Raw genomic sequence first — 12,269 nt, 5'->3', positions numbered from 1 at the left:
AGGGAACCGTGAATGCCAACATGTACTGTGACATACTGAAGCAGAGCATGATCCCCTCCCTTCGGAGACTGGGCCACAGGGCAGTATTCCAAACACACCTCCAAGACGACCATTGCCTTGCTAAAGAAGCTGAGGGTAAAGGTGATGGACTGACCAAGTATGTCTCCAGACCTAAACCCTATTGAGCATCTGTGGGGCATCCTCAAATGGAAGGTGGAGGAGAGCAAGGTCTCTAACATCCACCAGCTCCGTGATGTCGTCATGGAGGAGTGGAAGAGGACTCCAGTGGCAACCTGTGAAGCTCTGGAGAACTCCATGCCCAAGAGGGTTAAGGCAGTGCTGAAAAATAATGGTGGCCACACAAAATATTGACACTTTGGGCCCAATTTGGACACTTTCACTTAGGGGTGTACTCACTTTTGTGGCCAGTGGTTTAGACATTAATGGCTGTGTGTTGAGTTATTCTGAGGGGACAGCAAATTTATACTGTTATACAAGCTGTACACTCACTAATTTACATTGTAGCAAAGTGTCATTTCTTCACTGTTGTCACATGAAAAGATATAATAAAATATTTACAAAAATGTGAGGGGTGTACTCACTCCTGTGAGATGCTGTATATAAATATATATATATATGTGAAAACTATCAAATAGTTCTAATTAAACTATAGTATCTATTAACACTTGTGTTATTGTTGTGTTAAAAATATTTAAAAAAAAAATGTTTATTAAACTTATTTAATTTTTTAATTTTTCCAAGTGGAAAAGGCACCAATTTTGTGTAATGACCCTTATGCTTTTAATCACATATACTGTAAACATTGATCAATAGATCATGAAATATGGTAAATGGAAGCTCAATGTTTACTCAACCCTCTACAGTGTGAGCAGTGCTGGGTAGATTACTTACAAATTATAGTCAGTTACAAATTGCATGACAAAAATTGTAGCTAGTAACATAATCTATTACTTTACACATTGGTTATATAATGTAACTACGTTTTAATTACTTTTAGATTACTTTTGTCCTAACTTGTTTATCACATACATTTTAATATAATTATTATGTACCACATTCACTGATATAAAACTATTAAGAAAAAAAAACTACTATTAACAGCGTGAAGTTACTATTATCAACATGAAGTACATTAAACAAGCTTTCCTAAACTGGGGGTTGTGAAAGAACTTCAGGGGGTTTGTGAATTCATGAAAAGTTAATTAATGAAATTTATAAAAATGTAAACTTAAAGGAAAAAAATAATACTTTAAGATAAATACAATGTCTTAAAGCTATAAAACTTGCATTTCAACGTCTTCATTCATAAAGTTGTAACGTTTTAGTTCTAATTATTAAAGTTCATATCATATCGTATCATATTTTCATACATATGCTTTCAAATGATGTCACATAAAAATAACTTCTTAAAAAAAATATATATATATATATACACACATACAGTGGGGCAAAAAAGTATTTAGTCAGCCACCAATTGTGCAAGTTCTCCCACTTAAAAAGATGAGAGAGGCCTGTAATTTTCATCATAGGTATACCTCAACTATGAGAGACAAAATGAGGAAAAAAAATCCAGAAAATCACATTGTAGGATTTTTTAAGAATTTATTTGCAAATTATGTTGGAAAATAAGTATTTGGTCAATAACAATTTCATCTCAATACTTTGTTATATACCCTTTGTTGGCAATGACAGAGGTCAAACGTTTTCTGTAAGTCTTCACAAGGTTTACACACACTGTTGCTGGTATTTTGGCCCATTCCTCCATGCAGATCTCCTCTAGAGCAGTACTGTTTTGGGGCTGTCGCTGGGCAACACGGACTTTCAACTCCCTCCAAAGATTTTCGATGGGGTTGAGATCTGGAGACTGACTAGACTACTCCAGGACCTTGAAATGCTTCTTACGAAGCCACTCCTTCGTTGCCCGGGCGGTGTGTTTGGGATCATTGTCATGCTGAAAGACCCAGCCACGTTTCATCTTCAATGCCCTTGCTGATGGAAGGAGGTTTTCACTCAAAATCTCACGATACATGGCCCCATTCATTCTTTCGTTTACATGGATCAGTCGTCCTGGTCCCTTTGCAGAAAAACAGCCCCAAAGCATGATGTTTCCACCCCCATGCTTCACAGTAGGTATGGTGTTCTTTGGATGCAACTCAGCATTCTTTCTCCTCCAAACACAAGTTGAGTTTTTACCAAAAAGTTATATTTTGGTTTCATCTGACCATATGACATTCTCCCAATCCTCTTCTGGATCATCCAAATGCTCTCTAGCAAACTTCAGAAGGGCCCGGACATGTACTGGCTTAAGCAGGGGGACACGTCTGGCACTGCAGGATTTGAGGCCTTTGTTACTTTGGTCCCAGCTCTCTGCAGGTCATTCACTAGATCCCCCCGTGTGGTTCTGGGATTTTTGCTCCCAGTTCTTGTGATCATTTTGACCCCACGGGGTGAGATCCTGTGTGGAGCCCCAGATCGAGGGAGATTATCAGTGATCTTGTATGTCTTCCATTTTCTAATAATTGCTCCCACAGTTGATTTCTTCACACCAAGCTGCTTACCTATTGCAGATTCAGTCTTCCCAGCCTGGTGCAGGTCTACAATTTTGTTTCTGGTGTCCTTTGACAGCTCTTTGGTCTTGGCCATGGTGGAGTTTGGAGTTGGACTGTTTGAGGTTGTGGACAGGTGTCTTTTATACTGATAACAAGTTCAAACAGATGCCATTAATACAGGTAATGAGTGGAGGACAGAGGAGCCTCTTAAAGAAGTTACAGGTCTGTGAGAGCCAGAAATCTTGCTTGTTTGTAGGTGACCAAATACTTATTTTACAGAGTTATTTACCAATTAATTCTTTAAAAATCCTACAATGTGATTTTCTGGATTTCTTTTTCCTCATTTTGTCTCTCATAGTTGAGGTATACCTATGATGAAAATTACAGGCCTCTCTCATCTTTTTAAGTGGGAGAACTTGCACAATTGGTGGCTGACTAAATACTTTTTTGCCCCACTGTGTATATTTATTTATTTATTTATTTATTTATTTATATTTATATATATTGTATATACAAACACACCTGCCTGTAACTTTCTAGTGATATTGAAGACATTGATTAGCTTCTTCAGGTGTGTTTGATTAGGGTTGGAGCTAAACTATGCAGGACACCGGCCCTCCAGGACCGAAGTTGCCCATCCCTGAGTTAGACATTGATTATTTATCACTCAAATCCCTTTCTCTACCTGTCCATCAGTCGCGCATATTGTTGTGGGCAATATTAGCCGTTAGAATGTGCATCGATCTGCATTTCGAATTCTAACCGGAAGTAGTAGACCATCCGGGAGTCTTTGGTATACTTTTTTAAACATACTATGATTTGGGACATACTAATTCTATTTTCAAATACTATTTAGGACAGATAGTATGCGAATTGGGATGCAGCATGTGACTGTGAACTCAGCCATGTTGTTTGCAGTTGTTATAAACCAACCTGTCCTAACCATTGGAAGAAGATTAACCTTGCATCTCATGCTTAGGACCAGATTTACTATCAGTTTGCCCCAGCACAAACCCTCTGTTGATGTTAAAATACTACTGTCAGGATTTGCTAATGACATGCATGTAGGACTTTCAGACACAAATTTTACGGGAAGGGAGTTTTTAAACAAATTATGCAAGGTCATTTACTTAGGTTTGCGGTAATTTTCAGGTATTTGCACCATTATTTAATGCCCAAAAAATCATGTCTTCTTAATCATGTTTGTGCCTGTGTTGTTAGTAGATTACCAGCACTGACTATTATCAGTTTGCCTGTTTGAGACCCTATGCTAATTTGTTTTGCTCTTGGTATATTGTGTTGTTCATTATAGAAATGATCTGGCAGCCTCTGTGTTCTTTAACTTATGCTTTGTCAGTAGATCACTCGCAGAACATTCCACTACCATCTGCACTATTGTGGAACTGAGATTTCACATTAATTTGCCCTTTTTAGTAAATCTGGCCCTCAGTGTAACACATTCTGAAAGGTGTTTTTTATGTATAATTAATTTTAATTACTAAGTGAGGTGCTTATCCTCAACTCTGTATTACAGGTTAAAAAAAGTGGAAAGTTTGAGAAGTTAAGTCAAGAAGAACGAAAGAGACAAGAGGTAAGGTTCCACATGTTAGCCTTCCTGACTTTTTCATTCTCTCTTTTATGATCTTGCTCATATTAAAGATCTTTTTTGATCTTGCTTGTATTAAAGGGGTCATATGATGTTGCTAAAAAGAACATTATTTTGTGTATTTGGTGTAATGCAATGCGTTTATGTGGTTTAAGGTTCAAAAAACATAATTTTCCACATACTGTACATCAATGTTGCTCCTCTGTGGTCCGCCTTTCTGAAACGCGCCGATTTTTACAAAGCTCATCGTTCTGAGAAGTGAGGTGTGCTCTGATTGGCCAGCTATCCAGTGCGTTGTGATTGGCCGAATACCTCAAGCGTATGATGGAAATGTTACGACCCTTACCATATTGTGATGCCGTGTCCCGGTGCGATGACACAAAAACAATAAAACTCATTATAAACAAGGCATTTGTTGTATCAGGTGGCGACATTATTACTGATTATAATGACTTATACTGTCTTTAAACATTACCATGTCTGCATTTGTGATCGGAGAAACGACAAACAAGCACTACTCTACACTGCTCAAAACTCACGTTTGAATCGTCAGTGGCAAATTCTTTAAATAAGAAAACGTACTTACAGGCTGTGAGTCAGAAGCGCCAGACTTTCCTTGCAAAGTTGGAATTGCCCCACTTTATAGAAACAGCCTTTGTGCATAGCTTTGTGCTGCTCCCAGGTTCAGGAAATAGTCCTCCGTAAAATGCGCTGCACACACTCTAATATTTGGGTTAAACTGTTCTGGAACAGTGTTGTAAATGCAACTTAACCACATTTCTAGTTGTGTCCTCTTTTGGAAGCCCAAACAAAGTACTTTCTCTTTCACAACAAGAAACAGCGTCTCCAGGACATGGCGCCGGCGGCAGCAATAACACCTCAGCGAGAATAATAGTTCCGCCTTCTTTCTTTGCGTATACATTTGGGCAGTGTTTTGCAAATATTCCCACACCGTGACGTAGACATGTGGGGGCGTGTTTGAACGAGCCGTTTTAGGAGAGTGTGGTCGAGTTTTAACTTTTATAAAGAATATCTCTTTGGTTTTGAGACTTTAGTCTTTTCACAAACAGCTTGTAACAAGTCAAGTCAAGTCACCTTTATTTATATAGCGCTTTTAACAATACAGATTGTGTCAAAGCACTTAACAGTATCAAATTGGAGGATAGAGTGTCAGTAATGTATAATGATAAGATTAAACACTCAATTTTCAGTTAAAGGCATTTCATTATTGAATTCAGAGATGTCATTGTCTAGCTCAGTTTAGTTTAAATAGTATCTGTGCAATCAAATCGACGATAATCGCTAGAAATTAAGTGTCCCCAACTGAGCGAGCCAGAGGCGACAGCGGCAAGGAACCAAAACTCCCTCTGTGACAGAATGGAGAAAAAAACCTTGGGAGAAACCAGGCTCAGTCAGGGGGCCAGTTCTCCTCTGGCCAGACGAAACCCGCAGTTCAAAAGTTTATACTCCAAAGAGAAAGGAAAACTTGAAATCGCATCATATGACCCCTTTAAATAAGAGACATTATTATTTTGGATGGAATTCTCTGCTGCTTCTCTGGAGCCTGTCACTTGCCAGTTTGAATAAACCATTGAAATATGACCTTGCACAGGCGTATCCCTGAACTTTTTCTGTTGGTTTTGCATTAAATTCCACAAGTCATATTTGTTCCAAACACATTAGGCTGATAAAGGTTGATCATAAAGGAACTTGGACAAAATAGACATTAAAAAAACAAACAAACAAAAAAAAAACATATATTATTCTACTAAGTAAGATTTCATTTAGATTTTTCTTTTATTAGAAATTAATACTTTCATTCAGCAAGGATGCATTAAATTGATGAAAAGTGACAGAAAAATACATTGTTACAGAACATATCTTATTGCTGTTTATGCTGGTTAAATGTTGTTCTTCTGAATTTTTATTAGTCACAAGAATAAATTACATTTGAAAATATATTAAAATAGAATACGGGTATCTTAAATTGTAATGTTGTGTTTCACAATATTACTGTTTTTACTGTATTTTTGCAAATACATGTTTGTTATAGTAAATGTTTATTGGCAAGTACAGTTTAGATATGAAAAAAAAAAGTTCCAGATATGTAAAAGGTACTGAGAATTTGACAGTTCCTTTTACTTCTGTGTCAGCTGTCACCTATTATTATCCTGCTTTTTGTCAGCTAGGAGAGATCCTCAGGAATATGAGCATGATATGTGTAATAATTGAAACTGGACAGTTGTAATGCAATGCCTAAATGACATTTCTTTTCCTCAGGCCATATTTGAGGTCATTTCATCAGAGCACAGTTACTTACACAGTCTAGAGATCCTTGTCCGTCTCTTCAAGAACTCAAACGAGCTCAGCGAGATCATTAACAAAACAGACCATCACCACCTCTTCTCCAACATTGTTGACGTCTGTGAGGCCAGCAAAAAGTAAGAGATTCTCTTGACTGACCTCACCTGAGATAAATTTGTGAAGTTTGTTGAAAGACATCTCTTTTAGCTCTGACAGTTTTCTGATATGGTGCTGCTGTTATAGGGCCTTGGAAGATTAAATTTGCCATTTTCTCAATGAATATTGTTGAACCCGAGTGTGCTGACATCATATACTGACATGAGCTGATAATTTTGCCTAGTTGGGTATTAAGTTTTGTCCTGGCATGTTAGGTTACCTCACAATTTACTGGAGTTTCTCAAAGTGCTCAAGAGAAATTGAAGATTGCCAGTGCATGTTTAATATATGAAAGTTTTGATTTTTGATATGTGAAATGCTCAAAACTGTTCTCACTGAGTTTGTAAGAACCTGAACTAGGTTACTGGTTTTATTGGGATGGTTTGGCGTGGTTTAACATCAGTGCAAAATGTTAGTATTAATTATTTATTAATTAACACCTGCTTGTAAATCGGAGAGACGTCCTGTCCATCTGATGCTTCAGATAATGAAGGAAGCTGAAACTTGAAACCATCATATTTGCAGAGACCGATGTTATTTGCTGTGCCAAGAGTCTTATGCTCTGAATGCATCTCCTGGGAGCCTCTTACTTTATCTCGCTCATGGTCATTTTCTATTGGATGATATATACCATGTTTACTTTAAAGGCATAATGGCTGCCTAATGTCATCATTGCTCAAATGTTTTGGGCCACATTTAAGGATTGTTGATTGAAACGTTGGATTTTGTGTTTTTGTGGGGATTTTGGGTTTTTGTGCAGGTTTAGGAAGCTTTTGGCTCAGCTGAGAGCTGTGATGATTAATGCAAACTGTGTTTAAACTTTTATGCTAACATTGATTGAATTGAGCGGTAAGTAGCTCTGAACAAAGTTCAGTTTATATGGTGATATAACTCCGCAAAGTGCTGATAAAAGAAACACAGGCAGCCACCAATAGAAGTTTTGAAGTTTTCATTTCTATTGCACATTCAGTTTGCCTTTTGGTAGTTTATTTTATTTTATTTAGTTTACTTATTGTCTGTTAATACAGAAAATTTAATGAGCTATCTGCTATTCTGTGAACTTTTTCAGCACTTGGGTTATTGTTTGTGGCATCTAGTGGCATTTTCATGTTTAATGCCATTAAGCTTTCCCTTGTACTAAAAATTAAACTTCATCTGTAGATTGGCTTTTCTCTTAATTTCTCTGTTTTAACTTTTTCACTTTCAAATATGTCACATTACTGATAATTCATAACTAGATGCACATCCAAGATTGGAAACCTCCATTTACCATAGATCCATCATTGTATAATCATAGTTCCACAAGGGAACATTGAGCCGACCCTTGTCTTTTTTTTCTTTGGGACCGTTGTCTCAGCACTTCACCCATCCAGTCAGTGTGGAGGAAGAGGAATACAATGATAAAACTTGTGTTTGCCTGTGCATATGTTCTTCCCATCAGTGTTGTCCATGTCACATTCCGACACTCATATGGCCCTGATCCCTGGTGCTCTCACTCATGAACAAATGTTCTGTTGAGCCGTAATGCCCTGCAGACAGAATCTACTCCCGCTGACCCCTGGCGAGGAGCACAGAGCTGTATTACAAGAAATGGTTTCATTTACTGAGTTTAGTGTGCTCTCCATCTGCAAGGAATTGTCCAGCTGGAGAGTCTCATTTATGGGAACACACACTCATTCCACACTAATACTGCTCAGTTTTCCGCTTTCATATAGAATGGGGAAAAATAGTGGATTCTGGATTAATAAAGATTGAGTTTGGTAAATTTGGCAAGAACGATTGTCACATGATACAATTTTCTTTGCCTGTTTTTCAGCAACACATATGGGCTGAGTACTGCTGTTCCACATACCTTATGAGAGTTACGTCATGCTACTCTCTTTTCACTCAGGAACAGCATGTCTGCTTGCACGACCATCCATTATTATGGGCTAGCTTAAGTGAACAGCTGTGTGTGTTTGTGTGTGTGTGTGTTAGAGAGATGTCCTCGTCCTGAGCTCTGATTTTGATGACAGTATACTTGTCTTCACATATATCCCTTAGACCTGTTCACAGCTGTGGCCAATGCACGTCCAAACCCTGCAATCAAAGTCCAGCTGGCTGGAATGACAGCAATAACCACCCAGTGTCCACATACATGGATTAAATATTCACTAGCTGTACTCAGTGGAGGGGTGTCGTAAGGTTGAGCTTTCAGCAGACTCAATAAACAGGAGTATGAAAATGGGTCAGGCTCATTTGCGTGGACACTTACACATTTAAAGACATCTGGCAGTGAGTACTGCTCCAGTAAACCATAATGAACTTGTGGGATAATTGCATTTAAAACATACTGTTTAAGCTTATTAAACTTGTGTTGTGTTTGAGAGAGGTGTTGTGGGATTCTTAGTCTAACTAAAATAAGTTTTGCGCTGAATGCCTTGGCAAATCTACACATTGTATACATGCTCAGATGTTTATCATATGGCTAATTTTGTTGTGCTTTCAGCTATCAGTAAGAGTGTAGTACCCACAGAATGCATTTGACCTTTTTGAAATGTGTTGTGCAGATTTTAATAGTCAGTAATCTGACTATTGTACAAGAGCTCTCAGTATGCTTTTTGCAGGTACATCTCCTATGGAGCAACCTGAGGTTTAAATGCCTTGCTCAAAACATAATGTCTTTAATAAAGTTATAATTTTGGCCTTCTATACCTTTCATTGGATAGGATAGTATGGATGAGAAATGTGGAGGAGAGAGAGGGAACAGGATTGGCAAAGGACCATGAGTCGGAACTCGAACTTGGGTCACCTGAGGTGGCCCACAAGGCTATAGGTGTGTTCGACTTGAAGTGGCGCTGCGCAGAATGATCCGTGTATGACATCAAAGTACCGCAAGAGCAATAAGAGAGCAGATGGATCCTTTCGAATCGCTCTCGCGGATCATACACTGATCATTCTGCACAGCGCCGCTTCAAGTTGAACACACCTCTTATGTCTTTGGAATAGCTATGGAATTGACATCAGGTGGCACACGTGTACCTGCTGAATGGATAGGAGGAGGAGTGGCAAGGAAAGGCACATGAAAACACACAGCCGAGCGAAAACAAGCACCAGCTCATCTCAACAATGCATATGTCACCAGCACAGTAACATAAAATACACACTTCCCACCAAAAGTTTGGAATAATTAAGATATCTTGCTCACCAATACTACATTAATTTGATCAAAAATACTGGAAAAAACAAAACAAAACAAAAAAACAGTAATATTGTAAAATATTGTTACTATTTACAATTCTTTAAAATGTAGTTTATTCCTGTGATAACAAAGATGAATTTTCAGTGGCCATTACTGCAGTCTTCAGTGTTGCATGATGCAAATTCTAATATATATATTACATACATACATATATATGTATATGTGTATATATAGTGCTGTCAAACAATTCCAAAATAAAAATCCAAAATAAGTTTTTGGTGACATAATATGTGTACTGTGTATATTTATGTATCTATAAATACACACACATGCATGTATATATTTAAGAAAAAATATGTAAATATGTTATGTTTATATATGAAATATATTTATATATAATATAAATTATATGAATATAAATACATACATGTAAATATTTTCAAAATATATACTGTATGTGTGTGAATATATTATAGAAAATAGAAAACCTTTTTTTTTTCCCATGCTAATATTTTACAATATTACAATGAGGGTTACAAATGATAAATAATTGTTGTTACCACATATTTAGGAACATAATGGTTAAAGCCCTTAGGCCTAAGGTAGGAAGATATGATTCCTTGAAAGTTCAGCCATCAGGTTTGAAATGGGGGGACGGGTATTACACAGTTTTCTAAGAATTACCCAATGACACTTGCAACCTTGGGTTAGTCAGTTTTGCTCACTACATGAATTTGTCTCTTTCAGTGTCCATATCTGCCTTGAAGGTTGTAAAATAAAATCACCTCCCCATTGATCATTTCTCGGACACAACAGCAATTCCCCGCCTGAATGTTTTCTAGTCAGTGGATCAATGTTTTCTTCTGAAGGACTGGTTTGGCAGGATGTTTCACCATAAGGCTCATTTAACTCAAGCTGTGCTTCTGAAGAACTGTGTGCACACTGCAATAAATCTGATGCTTATGTCCTAAAAAGCTATTTTCTCCCATTCAGAGGTATGATGTTGATTAAGAATAAATTAGGCCCAGCAAACAGAGAGACACACGCTTACAGAGAGACATACTGAACTGTTTTGTAATTGCTTTCCTCTTTTACTGGCATAATAAGCATCATCAAGTAGCGTTTCAAATAAACAAACGCAAATACTCATTTACAAACAAACATTGGTGGAAACCTAAAAACAAGGACAACCAAGAGTTAGCTCTTTTGAAGGAATTAGTTGATGTGATATTGATGTCATTTACGGTGTCCCTCAATCTTTCTGGTCCGCCATGATTCCCAAACCGAAAAAAATGACAAATGAGTCTGCTTTGAATAGACACTGGGCCTGCTATAAATGACAGACGCACAGATGAAAATGCACAGTTGCCTTGATACTGCGCCAGAGCAAAAGTGCAAAGCATCTCTGAAATGCCCTGCTGCATATGTGTCCGTGTGAGTGTGCGTGTGGAATGTATTGTGTGATGGATTGCTCAGATTCTTCCGCTGTGGTTCCTTGTATTGCTGTGGACAGAGAAACTTTTATAAGTGGAAAAAAAAAAAAGAAAAGATTTTGCCCCTCAAAAATATTCACACGCAGCTGAAATTAGCTTTCATTAAAGTCTGCGTGAACCGGAAGTTGAGGCCAACTTTACTTCAGTAATTTGATGTATTTCCAACTGAAATGTAATATAAAATAGAGGGCAGGATTTTATTTAAGCACTCCTCCTCTTCATCTCGCTCACAGCAAGCTAATGGTTGGAGGGGCATGGTTAAGGATATTCTGCCCAAGCCGTCAAACTGACGTCATCAGAGAAGGAATGCCATTCGAAAGCAGAAGTAAATGTTCAGATTTTGATGGATTTTGATTTTCTTGGTAATCAAAGATTACCAAGACAATTATGATTTTTTTTTTAGGGGAGTAATTGTTCACCTCAAGACTTGCAATGTGCGCTACCAAAGTAAAAATTACATTTTGATTTCATGAGGACTTTTAAAGGGGTGGTTGACTGCCTTTTTTTTTCTGGGCTTGATTGTGTTTATGGGGTGCAGTCTAACATGTGTTAATGCTTCATTTAAAAAAAACATTATTCTTCATATAATATTCTACACCACTCTGTCCCTCCCTTCTCTCATGGACACTCTGATGATTTCCTGGTTTTATGAAGCCCCACCCTCAGAAAGTGCCCAGTGTGTTGTGATTCGCTAAACCACTGCTCTTCTCTAAAGCAGCGCAAAATGGCCTCGCCCACTTAGTTGCATGTTCCTGGGGGCGGGGTTTATGTAAATGTCTGGGTTTGTGATGCCACGAACCCGCGAAGTAGCTAGTTGTAGTCCCTACGAGCCATTTTTGTAGGCATTAAACTGCTGTTTAAACCCCCAAGAACAGAAATGGATGTTTGTTTCCAGACATTGATTTTGCTGCTGAGAATGTGTTTAATAGTTGCCCTTTGTACAAATGTATTTTTAGTCC

General features: G+C 37.8%; 1 protein-coding gene across 6 annotated transcripts in view; it reads left to right on the top strand.

The window, feature by feature from the left end:
* Positions 1–12,269, top strand: part of LOC131524876 (rho guanine nucleotide exchange factor 26-like) — a 55,690-nt gene that overhangs the window by 20,101 nt on the left and 23,320 nt on the right. For all 6 annotated transcript variants that reach the window (XM_058752255.1, XM_058752254.1, XM_058752253.1 and 3 more), the window contains 2 exons: positions 4,105–4,161; positions 6,457–6,617. In XM_058752255.1, coding sequence (XP_058608238.1) covers positions 4,105–4,161; positions 6,457–6,617 — 218 coding nt within the window. The remainder of the gene's footprint in view (positions 1–4,104; positions 4,162–6,456; positions 6,618–12,269) is intronic.

The sequence above is a fragment of the Onychostoma macrolepis genome, chromosome 18 (genome assembly GCF_012432095.1).
Source record: "Onychostoma macrolepis isolate SWU-2019 chromosome 18, ASM1243209v1, whole genome shotgun sequence".
In the NCBI taxonomy this organism is placed as follows: Eukaryota; Metazoa; Chordata; class Actinopteri; order Cypriniformes; family Cyprinidae; genus Onychostoma; species Onychostoma macrolepis.
This window is presented reverse-complemented; position numbering and strand designations above follow the sequence as displayed.